The following is a 16756-nucleotide window of genomic DNA, read 5'->3' as shown; positions in this document are numbered from 1 at the left end:
GTAAGTAATATTTCAATACAATTTAATTAAAAATTAAAAAAGGGGGGCTGGAGAGATGGCTGAGATGTTAAAAGGTGCAGAGGACCCAGGTGCCGTGCCCAGCACCCACGCAGTAGCTATGGACTTTCTGCGACTCCATTTGCAGAGGGTCTGACACCCTCTTGCCCTCTGATGGCACTGAATACAGGCAGTGTGCACACAGTCCATCATACAGGCACAAAACGGAAGCCATCAGAGCTGCAGCAGCATCTCAGCGTTTGTTTTTTTCTTGAGACAGGCTTTCTCTGTATTGTTTTGGAGGCTGTCCTGGAATCGGCTCTGTAGACCAGGCTGGCCTCGAACTCACAGAGATCCACCTGCCTCTGCCTCTGCCTCCCGAGTGCTGGGATTAAAGGCGTGCGCCACCAACACCTGGCAGCATCTCAGGGTTTGGTCCAGGACCAGAAGCGTAACCCTGCAAGTCAGGGGACAAGTGGCAGAGCTGGTTTTCTCCTTCCACCTTCTGAGTCCTGGGGATCGTGGTGTGGAATATTTGTGTACATTGTGAAGATGTGTCTTTGTCACGGAGCCTTCTGGTTGGTTTAATAGAAAGCTGAATGGCCAATAGAGGCAGGAAGAGGTTAGGCGGGGCTTTTGGGGACAGAGAGGACTCTGGGAAGAAAAAAGACACAGGACAAGCCGTACGTGCAGGAGGAGGTAACAGCCACGTGGTAGAACGCAGATTAATGTAAATGGGTTAATTTACGTTATAAGCGCTAGTTAGAGACAAGCCGAGGCTGCAGGCCGAACTTTCGTAATTAGTAATAAATCTTGGCTGGGCAGCGGTGGCACACGCCTATTTAACCTTTAATCCCAGCTCTCGGGAGGCAGAGGCAGGCGGATCTCTGTGAGTTCTAGGCTAGCCTGGTCTACAGAGTGAACAGCCAGGTCTGTTACACAGAGAAACTCAGACTTGAAAAACAAAACAAGTCTCTGTGTCTGTGTCATTGTTTGGAGCTGGCAGGACAGAGAATGACTCCTTACAGGATTGTGTTTAGGGCATCTTGCTTAGAAGCAGACAACTTATCTGTTGAACAATCTTGCAGGCCCTGTTTTTGTATTTTATTTTTTCTTATTTTTTTGTTTTTTTCAAGATGGTTTCTCTGTATTGTTTTGGAACCCAATCTGTAGACCAGGCTGTCCTCAAATTCACAGAGATCCGCCTGCCTCTGCCTCCCTAGTAGTTATTAAAGGGGTGCACTGTCACTCTGGCAGTTTATTTATTTTATGTGTGGGGGTGTTCCATATGTCCATGTATCATGTGTGTGCCTGGTGCCCTCAGAGGCTGGGAGTGGGCAATGGATCCCCCCAGAACTGGAGTTATAGAAGTCACAGACCTTTGTGAGTTGCTATGTGGGTTCTGGGACTCACTCGAACCCAGGTCCTCTGAAAGAGCAATCAGTGCTCTATTCAGCTCTTCTCTTCAGCCGTGTTTTTGTTTTTAGACTAAAGGAAACTGGCTCTGAAGATGACACAGTCAAGCCTTTTTCAGACCACGAAGGAAACAAGGTCTGGGATTTAACGCTTGAAGAAAACCAGATCCTATGGTCTCACCAGTTAGAAAAGGCTTACTACAAAATGCTCAGGGAGTGAATAACACAAGGAAGATTCTTTTCTTGCTCCCAAAGGACCCCTTTGCAGGCAGGGCGGGACCTTGGGTGGGTCCCTAATCATTGTTTCCAGGAGTTTAAAACTTTCCAATCCAGGGCACGGCGGTTAAGTTCTCTGGGTGTGAACTAGCGCCTTTAAGGCAAGCTCTGTGCTCACACGTTGGACAACGGAGAGCTCTAACGTGTGAGAGCTCACCTGAACCCACGCGAAGCACATTAACCTTTTACAATAATAAAAAAAAATAGGTGGAGCCAAGGGTTCCAACCGACTATGGCTACAATGATCGGAAGTTAGGGAGGGTGGGGAAACTCTGATTAAATTTCAGAGAATTATAGACACCGTCACACGAGGGCATGCCAAACGTTAAATCCCAGTCACGGTAGTTGAATGCATTGGTGTAGTTGATAAAGAGCCAAAGTCAATTTCCGGGTGTTGAGACATTATATAAAGACCCAGAGAGAGAAGCTGGCCGGGAGCTGCCGGCCTTTACGGAACTTCAGTGTTTTCGTGTTGTAACTTCTGGTGAGCGTATAATTATTTCAAAAGAAAAAGTAAGAAACAAAACAAAGGCGAACTAGCCCAGCCCAACCCAAGTCACCTCGGTGCACGCCCCACACCGCACTCAACTGGCTTCCCTAAGCCGCCTCCTTGCTTGGGTGCAGCCGGGTGAGGGGTGAAGATGTGGGCGGGGCGCGGCGGCGCACGCGCAGTGCCGCTGTCGGGGCCGCGCCGCCGGAGGGTGGCGCATGCGCAGTCCTGGCCGCGGCGGCCCCTCGCCACAGACCGAAGGGGTACCGGGGAGCCTGGGCCCCTCCGCGCTGCCGTCTTTTCCGGCAGTTGGGGCTCTTCCTGCGTCCTCTCCCGTCGCGGCTCGGCGGCCGCGCTCCCTCGGAGTCCCCGGCGCGTCGCGGTCGCTCTCGGGAGAGCCGCCCGCCTCCCGTCGCGTCTGCGCCGTCGCCGTCGCCGGCCCCGCGCCCCCCTTCCCCCGGGTCTGGTGAGTGTCTCGCGGCGGTTGCCCCAGGCTCGCCGGCCTCGGCCGTCGGCTTCCGTGCGCTCCGGGGCCTTCTCAAGCCTCTTGTCAGCGTTCGCTCCGCGGTCCCCAGGGCCCCCTTGTCCGTCCCCTGCCCTCCGCTCTCGGTCCCCACCCGGCGTGCAGCCGGGACGGGCAGCCGCTCCCTCGTTCCCTGGTCGCCGGCTTTGTGTGCCGGCTGCCACCGGCCCGTCCCCTCCGGGACCTCGGTCAGCACCAGCCTCCCCCTGGGACGCCAGCTCCAGAGTCCCCCTGGGTCGGTGTGGGACCTCGGAGGCTGCACCCCACCCCTAGTTGGCGGTTAGTTTGGGGGTACCGTAAGATCGCCGCGAATGGCCCGAGGACTGTTGAGGGGAGAACTGTGGGAAGGAACCGAGCTGGAGGACAGGAAAAAGTGGCCGAGGAGTCAGAGGGAAAGCGTGCCAGAAAGCGCATAACGGCTGCCAGCGCTGCCCTCCCTTCCCTGCAAAGGACCCGACGCCACGGGGGAATCTTGTTCTCTTTCAGAGTGACTAGGAAGGTCAGGGTGAGGTAGAGCCGCCGCTTCCTCTTCCTTCAGCTCACCTTGGCTGAGAATTAGCCAGGACGTGCGGTTTCCCTACGCAGAAAACCACCATCGCTGCAAGAACGGCTCCCCAGCCCCACCCCAAACATCAGATACCAGCTTCCTCATAACAGGACTGCCCTGTCCTCCAGACTCTGCAGACCGCATGCTCTCCACTCAAAGCAGGAGCGTGGACGCCGCAGATAGAGCGTGGGTGGTTGTTTTGAGACAGGGTCTCACGGTGTAGCTCTGGTTGGCCTGGAATTTGCTCCGGAGACTACAGTGGCCTTGACTTCATGGAGGTCCACCTGCCTCTGCTTCCCCAGTGCTGGAAGTAAGGGCTTTGGACACCCACACGCTGCTTCCCAGGCAAACGTGTGAAGGTTCCAGGTGCTCACCTCTGTTTGAGGGAGATACTGAAGCAAGTATACCTGGCTGGTGTTTGCTATCCCATAGTCAGGAGCGGCTCCACTGGTGACTTTTTTTTTTTTTTTTTGGTTTTCGAGACAGGGTTTCTCTGTGTAGCTTTGGAGGCTGTCCTGGAACTCGCTCTGTAGACCAAGCTGGTCTCGAACTCAGAGATCCGCCTTCTTCTGCCTCCCGAATGCTGGGATTAAAGGCGTGGGCCACCAACGCCCTGCTCCATTGGTGATTCTTGGACTAGCCTTGGCCCCTGCTCGAATTGTCCAGTGAAAGATAGATCTTCCCATCACAAAGAAATAAAATGTCGGTGAGGTGCTATTTGTAAAGTCCACCAGACAGGCATAATTCTAGTTCCTGAAACAGTGGTTGTCATTGGACCTCATTGAGTTCACAGCGCCGAGCACTGAGTTTTAGGAGGAGTTTATGCTTTGTTAATTAAAAAACAATAACCTCCCCAGACTTCCTTGCCCACCGTTCCCTAACTTTGCAGGGTTGATGGAAGTAAACAGGACAGGGACTCAGTCAGGGCAGGAAGCTAGAATTATGGAGAGCCCTGCCTTGGAAGAAGCAGTTGGCCGACCCAGTGAACGCTTGCAGTGTTATTGGGCAATATTAACCATTATCTCACGATTAAAGGTTATTAGAAGGAGGAAGACAGAAGGGTTTGGGCAAAGGTTAGGAGGGCAGGGTGTGGTGGTGGGCACACAGTTACTCAGGAGGCAGAAGCAGACCTACCTCTGGGCCTGCAGCAGCCTTGGTCTACATAGTGAGCTCCGAGGGGAGTTAGTGTAGATCGTAGTCCTAAGCACTGCGTTAGATACTCGGAGGAAAAGAAAAAGATGATTTTGTGAGCCTAACATATTTGTCATCTTTGAGTATACATAATACCCTAATAGCCTATTGACTTGTCCCCCTCCCCCATTTTTTTCTTTTTTGAGAAGATCTTACTATGTAGCTCTGCAGTCCTGGAACTCACTCTGTAGACCAGGCTGGTCTCCAACTCACAGAGATCCGCCTGCCTTGGGATTAAAGGCTTTGTGCCATTACACTCAGCTTCCTGTGGGACATTTTACCGTTTTTCATTTATTTGTTGTTTTTTATTAGTTTTTTGAAATAGGGTTTCCCAGTTTAGTGCTGACTGTCCTGGAGCTCACTCTGCCATCCAGCTCAGAGATCCACCTGCCTCTGCCTCTGCCTCCTCCTGAGTGCTGGGACTAAAGGCACGGGCCACCTCTGTCACTGGTGAATTATGGCCTGTTGTCCAGTTCTTTATATACCAGTCTGTAAATGTTCTCTCCCTTCCAACAGCTGTTGACAACTAAAAATCATTAGCTTGCTCACCTTAGACTTACTAATTACTCATTGTATGGAAGGCATTGTCTGCCTGTGTGTCTGTCTGATTTTCTAACACTGAGCTGTGCTTTAGTTGTTAACTAGGGCACAGAGGTGGTGATGCCCACGCCTTTAATCTCAGTATTTGGGAGGCAGAGGCGGTAGATCTTTTGTGAGTTCAAGGCCAGCCTGCTCTACAGAGCAAGTTCCAGGATTGCCAAAGCTAACTGAGAAAAATGAAAACAAAATTAAAAAAAAATGTAACTGCTCATAGAGCTTGTTGTGGTGGCTCATGCTTGGAATCCTAAGCTGAAGCAGGAGGATTGCCATAAGTTCAAGGCTGGCACCCCCCCCCACACACACAGAGTAACTGTGTCTATGTAGACTCTCCAGAAAATTTTAGGCAACTCTCACTTACCTTATTTTTAAATTTATTTATTTTGTGTGTGCTTGGTGTGTGGTGGATGGAGGCTTGAGGTGGCTTCCCGTGGCAAGTGTGTGGTCAGAGGACAGCTTGTAGGAGTTGGTTCTCTCCAAAGACCATGTGGGTCCCAGGCATTCAGCACATGTCTTCATTTCATGCTTGGTGACACGCACTCTACCTGGTGTCATTTTACTGCCCTGTTGGTTTTTTTTAACATCTAATTTTAAGTATTCTTTCCAAACTCACTTTGAGTGCATGTGGTTTTCATTGTGGGTGGAGGGCGTACAAGCTGACAAATAAGAAACCACACCCAAGTTTCATAAGCCAGAGGGGTTTTTTTTTGTCTCCCTTTGAGACAAGTTTTCTCTATGTAGCCCTAGCTGCTGGCCTACAGAGAGATCTACCACCTCTGCCTCCCAATTGCTGGGATTAAAGGTGTGTGACACCACCATTTGGCTCAGAGTTCTTGTTTTTAATCCTCTACCGTTGTATTGGTAGGAACTTCCCTGTTCAAAAAAAAAAATGTGGTATTTTCTGGAAGTAGGTTCAAATAATTCAGTGTTTTGGATTTGTGAATACTTTTGTTGTCATGGATCAAAATGTTTGGTTCTAAAATAGTACCTTGATTTTGTTTATACAGCTTTTGCCTGAATATATTCACAACAAGCTACTGCCGTTAAGCCAGCACTAAGACTGAAGCAGTAGATCACTATTAGGCCAACCAAGAGTGTGCTAATCCAGGCCAACCAGGGCTGCACAGTGAGACTCTGCTCAAAGACACACACACGCACAGCCTGCTACTGGTGTTAAGTTAACCCACTTTTTCCTCTTAGTAATAACAAGGGTTTTTTGTTGTTGTTTGGTTTGTTTTGGTTTTTCGAGACAGGGTTTCTCTGTATTGTTTTGGAGGATGTCCTGGAACTCGCTCTGTAGACCAGGCTGGCCTCAAACTCACAGAGATCCTCCTGCCTCTGCCTCCCCAGTGCTGGGATTAAAGGTGTGTGCACTCGGCAAAAAATGGCTTACTATTACTTCTGAGTTTTGCTCTGCTTTCTGTTGTGGTAAAGGACAGAATGAGATCACTAGGCATGGTGGTGCACACCTGTAGACCCAGCATTTGGGTGGTGAAGGAGAGTGAGTTCCAGGCCAGCCTTGGCTACATAGTCATACCCTGCCAAAGAAATGCAGATGAGAGAGGGAGGTGGAGGAAGGCAGGAAGTGGTTATACATCCAAGAAAGCAGGCTAAGGATAAGTTTTGAGTACCATTACCCGTGCTGGAGCAGTTCAGTTTGTCTACCATCTGGCCACGTATGATAATATAGATTAATTTGGTGCAAAGTGAGATTTTTTTTAAAGATTTATTTATTTATTTATTACATATACAATTTTCTGCCTACACGCCAGAAGAGGACACCAGATTGAATTGTAGATGGTTGTGAGCCACTATGTGTTTCCTGGGAATTGAACTCAGGACCCCTGGAAGAGCAGGCAGTGCTCTTAACCTCTGAGCCATCTCTCCAGCCCCGCAAAGTGAGATTTTAAACTTTAGGGGAAAGGCATTTTATAAATGTTAGACCTGTAAGTTTTGTTTTGTTTTTCAAGACAGGGTTTCTGTGTGTAGCTTTGGAGCCTGTCCTGGAACTTGATTTGGAGACCAGGCTGGCCTGGAACTCATGAGATATATCTGCCTTTACCTCCCAAGTGCTGGGATTAAAGGCGTGCGCCACCACCACCCGGCTCACCATGGGATTCTTTTAATTGTAGAAATTGAAAATCTCAAAGCTACTGATCAATTACAGAAAACTACATTCTAGATCAAAATTATATTCTCATTTCCTATAGTTAGAACACGAATAACACCGGGACTTTCTGTCTTTTAGATAGACCAGGCTGGCCACAAACTCATTGTGCTGAAGATGATTTAGAGCTCCTGTGCCTCCTACATTCCCCTCTCTGGATAGCAGGCCTGTGCTACCATTTCTGAATTCCCTTGCTTTAAGTAATTGAATATATTTTGCTGGGATTTTTCATACTTTCTTTTTTGTTGTTGTTGTTTTTGAGACAGGATTTTTCTTTGTAGCCTTTGTTCTTCTGGGATTCACACAATAAACCATTCGCTGGCCTCAAACTCAGAGATCAGCCTGCCTCTGTCTCCCAAATGCTGGGATTAAAGGTATGTACCACCACCATCCGGCCAGGGGTTTTTCATAGTTTCAATTAGTTCTATTATATATTTATTTATGGTATTTCTAATTTTCTTTTGTCATTAAAATGTTTCATTGGCAGGTGGTAATGGCTGGCACATGCTTTTAATCCCCAGCACTCAGGAGGGAAATGCAGGTAGATCTCTGAGTTCGAGGCCAGGCTATTCCAGGACAACCAGAGGTACACAGAGAAACCTTCTGTCTTGAAAAACAACAACAACAAAAAACCCCAAAAAGTTTTGCTGAGTGTTGGCAGACACCTTTAATTCCAGCACTTGGGAGGCAGAGACAGAGAGTTCCAGGACAGAATCTAAAGCTACACAAAGAAACCCTGTCTGGAAAAACCAAATAAAAAAAATAATAATAATAAAATAAAAAAGAAAGAAAGCAGCTAAGTAAGCCATGGAGAGCAAGCCGGGAAGCAGCACTTACCCATGACTTCTGCTTTGGGTCTTGCCTCCAAGTTCCTGCCTTGAGTTCTTGACGTGGCTTCAGCCAATGGACTATGTAAGCCAAATAAACCCTTTCTTCAAGTTGCTTTGGTTCATGGTCTTTATCCGCTAATTTAGGACAGGGTGTCTTGCCAGTGCCTCCTGAGTACTGGAATTGTATGACACCATACCTGGTGCCTTGGTTTTGTTTCCTGTTTCTGTGATTAAAATACCCTGACAAAACCAACTTGAGGGAGAAAAGGTTCATTTGGCTCGCAGTTCTGGGTTACACTCCATCACTGTGGAAGTCGAGGAAACAAGTCCTCCTGGAGCAGCTCACCACAGCGGAGGCCAGAGCAAGAGCCGTGAATGAAGGCTGTCTGCTAGAGCTGCGCTTCTTTTCTCAATCATGTGTTTTTTTTTTTTTTTTTGGTTTTTCGAGACAGGGTTTCTCTGTATTGTTTTGGAGGCTGTCCTGGAACTCACTCTGTAGACCAGGCTGGCCTCGAACTCACAGAGATCTGCCTGCCTCTGCCTCCCGAGTGCTGGGATTAAAGGCGTGCGCCACCACCGCCCGGCCCAATCATGTGTTTGTATGTGGAGTGAGTGTGTGTGTGTGTGTGTGTGTGTGTGTGTGTGTGTGTGTGTGTGTGTGTGTGTGTGTACACACCCCAGCTGCAGACCTGAAGAGGGTGGGCGTCAGAGGGCTGGAACTGACCTCTAGTCCTGTACAAGAACAAGTTCTCCTAACTGCGAAGCCCTGTCTCCAGCTGTCTGGTGCCACCCACAGTGGGTAGTTGGTGCCACATCCACGCAATCAAGAAAATTCCCCACAGACATGTTCTCAGGCTACTCTAACCTAGACAGTCATTGAGATTCCCTTCCCAGGTGACTCTGTATTGACTCAGGTGTTAACTCATTTGACCTCCAGAAAGGTTATACCCCTTTACGTCTCTACCAGGGGATGGGGGAGCACTTCAAGTTGGGGTTCCAACCGGAAGATGGATAGTAATACCTCTCTTTCCTTCTGGCAGCCATGGCAATGACAGGTTCAACACCTTGCTCATCCATGAGTAATCATACAAAAGAAAGGGTGACAATGACCAAAGTGACACTGGAGAATTTCTATAGCAACCTTATTGCTCAACATGAAGAACGAGAAATGAGGTAAGGAATTCTGCTTGAAAACATTGTATTTTGGGGCTGGGAATGTTGCTCAATGGTAGAGTGTCTGTGTATTATATACAAAGCAAAAAACAAAACAGAGACAAAAATGAAAAACTTGCTGTAGCATGTGTTGTACAACAAAAAAGGAGACCAGGGTGGCAGCAGCCATGTTATAGCCCATCTACTGCCGTGGAGTGACAGTGTGATAGATTTACAGATCCTTTCTAGTAAAGCTACATCTGCCGGTCAATGATTCAATTCTATTGCATTATAAAAAGAAATAGCGTGGTCATATCACTTACATACATCATTAAAGCAGTGTGATCTAGCAGTGTGATCCTTGGGAGGTTTGAATCCTGCGTCTTGACTAGCAGCTAGTTCCTAAAGGTCTCTGCTTGTCAGCTCCCTCACCAGGAATGTGGGGGTGATGCTGTTTGTCTTGAAGGACTGCTATAGCATGCAAGCACTTGCCATTCTAAAGACTTAGCCAATGATGATGGTGATAGCTGTTTTATTAAAAAAAAAAAAAAACACCCAAAAACCTATTAGGTCTTACTATGTAGCGCCGGCTGTCCTGGAACTTACTGTGTATACCAGGCTAGCCTCAAAGTCACAGAGATCTGCCTGCTTCTGCTTCCCAAGCACTGGGACTAAAGGTGTGCGCCCCCACGTAGCTTACTTTATTTTTTGGTGTGGTGTCACATGCAGCCTTGACTGGCCCTTTGCCAATCCAGTCTCAGCCTCCAGAGTGCTGCTATTACAGGCATGTGCTATCAAATCCAGCTAAGGGCTCACTTCAGACAGAAGACTTGCTGCATGGGGAGATCTGTGGAGATAAACGAAAGAATAAACCTCTTTTGGGAGTTACCTCTTGTGTACAAGTAAAACAGGAGGGATTGAGCCGATCCATGGAAATGCTATGGCAAGCCCCACAGGTAGGTTGAGAGCGGCTCACTTTCGGGCATGGTGGCCAGGAATGCAAGCACAGCCTCTTCCAAATGCTGAGTTTAAGGCTGGTCTGGACCATATGAGACCCTGTCTTAAAATACTAACCACACGAGTGTTAGCCCCACCATGCTACGGTGTGCGTCCCACTTTCTTGGGGCTACCGCTGGCAGACTGCACACATTCTGTAGTTCCTGTAGGTTGTTTGCCTTCTTTAGCCCTTTAGCCTCTAATCTGCTTCTCTAGAACAGTGACTCTCCTCCTGTTCCCTCTGGTGTACGCCCAAGGTGCCCACTAAGTATTGATAATTACCTATTCATGAAAAATAATGGTTTGGATGGTTTATAGCTATCAAATTAAAACCAAGGAAACAGGCATTTCCTCTGATAAACTATTATGCATTTTTTTCCTTCCTGAAGGCTGTTGTGGAGGAATAACTAAAGCCACACACCTAACTTACTACATAATAACGGCTGCTCTTCCCCCTGAACTGAAGACATGTGCTCTGCTGTCTTAAGATGTACATACCCTGTAAATTTTCACACATAGTCTTACCCAGGAACTGGCAGTATAGGTCAGTGGTACAGTACTTGTTTAGTGTGTGCAAGGCTTAGAGTTCAATCCCCAGGACTGAAAGAGAAGATGAAGAAGAGGAGGAAAGGGAGGAAGAGAGGAGGAGAAATAGGAGGAAGAGGAAAGGGGAGAAGAGCAGCAGCTATTCTCTTAGATCTTAGGGTTTTGTTTTGTTTCGCTTTAGCCCTGGCTATCCTGGAGCTCACTCTGTAGACCAGGCTGGCCTTGAACTCATAGAGATTCACCTGCCTCTGCCTCCCTAGTGCTGGAGTTAATGGTGTATGCCACCACTGCCTGACTTTTCTTAGGTTTCTTAACTCTACAGTGTTTCATGTGATCTGAAATTCATTAGAATGTCCATGATGATTAGTGATCCAGGGTTAATTTTATTTAAGTCCCAGAATGGGGAAGTCCCATCCTTCTAATGGTTTTCACTGACTATGTATCAGTTAAACTAGAGTATAGAACCGAAGGACTAATATGTTGAATTTTTCAACAATTGTGTAATAGTAACTTTTAGGGTTTTTCTTAGGTATTTCTCAGTGTTGATCATGGAGATATATAATTCTGCTATTTCTATACTATTTTTCTTGCTTTTGTATGTCTCATCAACAGAAATAACAAATGTGTTTGTTCAACTCTTGTAGCGTGGACCAGTCCTCTTGTATCTTGGTTACTTTTCAATGAGGCTATGGCAGGAAGGGAGCCTAGCTGGGTATAAAGGGAGCAAGTTATAAGTAGTAGTCATGAATGCATCTGCACACTGTTGTGTGTTTGAGCTCTTTAAGAAGTACCCTAGAGGTTTTGGAGAGGTGGCTCTTTACAGAGGACCTGGGTTTGGTACCCAGCACTCACATGGTGGTTCATAACCATCTGTAACTCGAGTTCCAGGGGACCTGATGCCCTCTTTTGACCTCTGTGTACACCAGGCACATATGTGGTGCACACACATACATGAAGGCAAAACACTAACACAGGGTCTGAGCTCAGGCTGGTCTTGAACTTACTGTGAATGAGACTGGCTCTGAACTCCTGATCCTCCTGCTCTCACCTCCTAAATGCTGGTGTTACAGGTGTGTACTACCCTGCCTGGCTTTTCTGTTACTTCAGTAGCTTATACAGTCTTTTTTATTTTTTTTAATTTTTTTCTTTTTGGTTTTTTGAGACAGGGTTTCTCTGTGGCTTTGGAGGCTGTCCTGGAACTCGCTCTGTAGACCAGGCTGGCCTCGAACTCACAGAGATCCACCTGCCTCTGCCTCCCGAGTGCTGGGATTAAAGGCGTGCGCCACCAACGATTGTAAATTTGTAGGGTAGTGGTGGCGCACGCCTTTAATCCCAGCACTGGGGAGGCAGAGACCGGTGAATCTCTTTGACTTCAAGGCCAGCCTGGCCTCCAGAGTGAGTTTCAGGACAGCCTCCAAAGCAATACAGAGAAACCCTGTCTCGAAAACCAAAACAAGGGCTGGAGAGGTGGCTTAGAGGTTAAGAGCACTGACTGCTCTTCCAGAGGACCTGAGTTCAATTCCCAGCAACCACATGGTGGCTCACAGCCATCTACAATTCAATCTGGTGCCCTCTTCTGACAGAACACTGTATATGTAATAAATAAATAAATCTTAAAAAAAAAAAAAGAAAACCAAAACAAATAATCAAAAAAATTTATGAAAATGTAGTTCAGGAACTTTTACTTAAATGAATGCTTTTTTTCCTTTTCCTAATTGATGGGAGATGTCATTCTGTAAACCTGGTTGTTGAATAAAGCACTGTTGGCCAATAGGGAAGCAAGATAAGTGGGACTAGGAGTCGAGGAGGATTCTGGGAAAGAGAAACACAGGGAGTCATGATGTAGCCGCCATAGGAATAAGAGGTCCAGACCCTTTTCTACGGTAAGAGAAATACTTAGATTAACAATTATGGGTTAAATACTTAAGTCAGAGCTAGCCAGTAAAAAAACAGAGCAAACAGCCAACAGCTTTATAATAATACAGTGTCTTGTGTGTTATTTGGGGACTGCAACTGTGGCAGGGCCTAGGCGGCTGGCAAGGAAAAAACTACACTGTACACCTAATGAATACCTTACAAGTGGCTAACAATCATGTTCATATAGGCTTGTTAAAATGAAATGCTATTTCTATATGTGTGTTTGTTTATCTTAGACAAAAGAAGTTAGAAAAGGTGATGGAAGAAGAAGGCCTAAAGGACGAGGAGGTGATGTATGTGGGGTTTTCCTTGGGTTCCGGGGACCAAGCTGTGCTTTCTCCATCAAGTTAGTTTGGTGCCAGAGAAGCAGCTGGCTCAATGACAGGACTTGAGAGATGGCATGCCTTCACTGAGTTACTCATGCCGAGGAAGAAGTTAATTAAATACTCGGGAGAGGGAGTATCTTTAGTCACAGTTATAATTAATTAGTGTTAGAATCCTAAGAAAAGATGAAATTAACAAGACTAAATTAAAATGTAAAAGAACAAGGTGAGCATTTTTAGAAGGATCGTGGTGTTTCATGCCTGTAATCCCAACATTTGGAAATTGAGGCAGGATGATTCTGTAAATGAATGAGTGAATGAAAAGGCTCCATAGAAGTAAGGTCTGTTTCTGATGTCATTATCAAAGCAAAGCATTGGCTCAAGTCAGCCTTTCTGTACCCTGCCCAGATATGTGAGGCAAAAACACTTCCAATATGGGATGATGCAGGTAACCAGGCAGCACTGGAAATGACTCCCGAAATCCAAGTGACACAACCCAGGACAATGACAGCAAATGCCCAATACATGTAGGAAAATAGGGGGTTCGGGCATGTAGTATGCACAGGTCCTGGAGGACCTAGAAAAACACACTTAACCTAAGAATGGGCTCAAAGCAAATAGATTTGTCTCTCTTCATTCGAAATGTTAGAGCAGTGGATTGCTGAAGCAGTTCTCAGATCCCCTTCAGTGTGGCTTGTTGTATCTGATGGCCAGTTCAGGGATTAGGGACCCCCCCCAAGGATGCTTGTGTGACACAGTTATGTGTGAGAAGATTATGCATAGACTAGTGTGACCCTGCTCCCAGCTATGCGAGGCAGATAGGACCTGGTTTCAGAATTTCAACTTTCCTTTGTTTAAACATTAGAAACGACTCAGGAGATCAGCACATGCTCGGAAGGAAACGGAGTTTCTTCGGTTAAAGAGAACAAGGCTTGGACTGGAAGATTTTGAGTCTTTAAAAGTCATAGGTCGAGGAGCATTTGGTGAGGTAAAAAACTATTCCAGAACATCACAGCTACTAATATAACAGGATCTCCCGATTGTGTATACAGCTTGAAGTATACAAACATGGGGTTCAAGGGGGCAGGCGTGCAGGTCACCCCTACTTCTCCTGTCTTCTCTCTTTCCCCAGTTCATTGTCTCAGATCACTTCTCTGTCTTGTCAGATGGCATTGACTGTCTTTATTTTTAGGTGTTTTTGAGGCAGGGTTTCTGTACTGGAACTTACTCTGTAGACCAAGCTAGCCTTGAACTCACAGACATCCACCTACCTCTGCTCCCAAGAAGGCATGTGTCACCACTACCCAGCTGACACTTCCTTTTTTCTTCTTCTTTTGCACAGAGTCATAATATGTAGTCTAAGTGACCCCCCTGCCTCAACCCTCAAGGTATTGGGGCTATAGGTCGTGCTTAGATCCCGATGTCATGGTACTTTTTTTTTTAGGTTTATTTATTTGTTATGTATATAGTGTTCTGTCTGCATGTGTCCCTGCAGGCTAGAAGAGGGCACCAGATGTCATTACAGATGGTTGTGAGTCACCATGTGGTTGCTGGGAATTGAACTCAGGACCTCTGGAAGACCAGCTAGTGTTTTTAACCACTGAGCCATCTCTCCAGCCCGTCAGGGTACTTTTGAAGGTACTTTTTTTGAAGGATCTCAGTATACTCACGCAGCCATTCTCCTGTAATGACGCAGCCCGTTTTGTAGTGGTGTCTATGGATTAGGACTGAAGCTGCACACTGCTCCAAGACCAGAAGTGGAGCTGGAGCCTCCGCTCTAGAGCTGTGCTTTCCCCGCACACGGCGCTGCCACGTGAAGACCCCGCCTCTTGTTGTTGTGCTTTTTGTTATGTTGTTTTTTTGTTAGTCAAGGTTTTTCTGTGTAGCCCTGGCTGGCCTGGAACTCACAAGAGATCATCTTGTCTCTGCCTCCTGAGAGCTGGAATTAAAAGCGTGTGCCATCGTCATGATTTTTGTTGTTGCTTGTTTCTTAACTTTTAGACATTTTTTCCTTATAAGCTTTTGCTTTCATGGTTTGTTGTTTCGTTTTGTTTTTTGAAAAAGAGTCACATCATAGTCCAGACAAGCTTCACACTGGTGGCAGCCATGCCTCAGCCTCTTGAGTACTAAGGTTACTATACTCAAGTGCAAGTAGACCTGATATGCTATTTTCGTTTTAAATATTGTGATTATTACTTAGACTTTCCAAGCCTGACTGGCTGATTTTTGTCATGGGTTTAACTAGGCCTTAAATTTGAAACTGAAGGCTTTAAATTTAGTTTGGTCAACCAGCAGTCAAAGCATTCAGATGCAGAGATAGGTGAAGATCTTTCCAGCATTGGCCTGGCTGCAAAGTACATTCATTTGTAACACTAGAAAGTATTGTCTGCTGTTTTGCTAGTTACTGCTTATATTCAAATTATAATGCTTTTCTAGTGTAAATACTATTTGTGAAGTCCCGGGTTTGATCCCCAGTGATGGAAATACAAATCCTCAGCTTGGTAGTGTGAACTCAACCTAGCATTGCTTTTGTAACCTTCCAGGTGCGGCTCGTTCAGAAGAAAGACACGGGGCATGTGTATGCCATGAAAATCCTCCGCAAAGCAGACATGCTCGAGAAGGAGCAGGTAATATTCTGCGGGGCTGCCATTAGTCAGCTGGTGAATTTGTCATCCAAGTTGCTTTTTTTGCTCAGTTGTTCTGTTTATTTTATTACGGTTTCTCTAGTTAGTTCTCATATATATTATACATGTGGTCCTACTTAGGTGTTTCAAAATGCGAATGATGCCTGTGAACCTTGAGTATTGCTTCCCAGTTGAGGCTGTGAAGGGAGCTTTGGGTCTCCAGCTATCACAGCAACACTTACCCAGAGTGACCGCTTTTGGCCTCACACTTGTTAGGATGGGAGTTTCTTACCCATCCTGAGATATAACAATTTTGTTTTTGTATTTCTTGAGTGGAGAGGTAGAACTCAGAAGGGTCGGAATACACTCTTTATACCTAAACCGAAGACGGGCCTTCTGCATGTTTCATCAGTGCCTAAGAGAGGCCACCTTGCCATTTTCTGAATTAGTCTGGAAAATGCAAATGGCAGAGCACTGGGAAGTTTCCTTTATGGTTAGGAACACTTTTTGGGCCTGCCATGGAGCTTAGTAGTGAGTGCGTGCCCATGATACGCACAGCCCTGGCTTCCATCCCTAGTTACACCCACCCCACCAAATAAAAGTAAGAGAGTAGACCTCCTGTAGATCTGGTTGCCCAGAAATAGGTAGCAGTGGGTGATGCTGTAGAATTCCAGTGTACGGTCAGAGATCTTGTGCCAGGCAGAACTCTCCTTGCCCAGCAGCAAGGATGGAGACTGGCGCTACATCTTGTTTTGTCTGCCGACATTCAAGTGCCACCTCAGAATTGAGTAGTGTGCTGGGCGGTGGTGGTGCACGCCTTTAATCCCAGCACTTGCAGGTGGATCTCTGAGTTTGAGGCCAGCCTGGTCTACAGAGCAAGTGCCAGGATAGGCTCCAAAGTTACAGAGAAACCCTGTCTCAAAAAAAAAGAAAAAAAAAAAAGAAAAAAAAGAAAAAAGAAAAGAAAGAAGAGAAAATAAAATAAAATAAAATTGAGTAGTGTTGGCTGGAGAGAAGGCTCAGTGGTTAAAAGCAGTGTGTGCGCTTCCAGAGGACCTGTATTCACTTCCTAGCACTCACATGGCTGCTCACAGCAGTCTTATTCTAGCCCCAAGGAGTCTGACGCCCTCTCCTGGCCTCTTGGGGCACTGCATTCACATGGTAC

General features: G+C 46.6%; 1 protein-coding gene across 2 annotated transcripts in view; it reads left to right on the top strand.

Moving 5' to 3' along the window:
• The first annotated feature begins 2399 nt into the window (after positions 1-2399).
• Stk38 (serine/threonine kinase 38) overlaps positions 2400-16756 on the top strand; it is a 31864-nt gene continuing 17507 nt past the window's right edge. The window contains exons 1-5 of one of the 2 annotated variants that reach the window (XM_040732556.1): positions 2400-2644; positions 9074-9206; positions 12881-12932; positions 13833-13955; positions 15511-15594. In XM_040732556.1, the coding sequence (XP_040588490.1) occupies positions 9076-9206; positions 12881-12932; positions 13833-13955; positions 15511-15594 (390 nt within the window). In that variant the 5' untranslated portion in view covers positions 2400-2644; positions 9074-9075. Of the gene's footprint in view, positions 2645-9073; positions 9207-12880; positions 12933-13832; positions 13956-14485; positions 14606-15510; positions 15595-16756 lie in introns of those variants that run through there. The other variant, XM_040732557.1, reaches the window with a different exon arrangement.

Source organism: Mesocricetus auratus, unplaced genomic scaffold, assembly GCF_017639785.1.
Source record: "Mesocricetus auratus isolate SY011 unplaced genomic scaffold, BCM_Maur_2.0 Super-Scaffold_100027, whole genome shotgun sequence".
NCBI lineage: Eukaryota > Metazoa > Chordata > Mammalia > Rodentia > Cricetidae > Mesocricetus > Mesocricetus auratus.
This window is presented reverse-complemented; position numbering and strand designations above follow the sequence as displayed.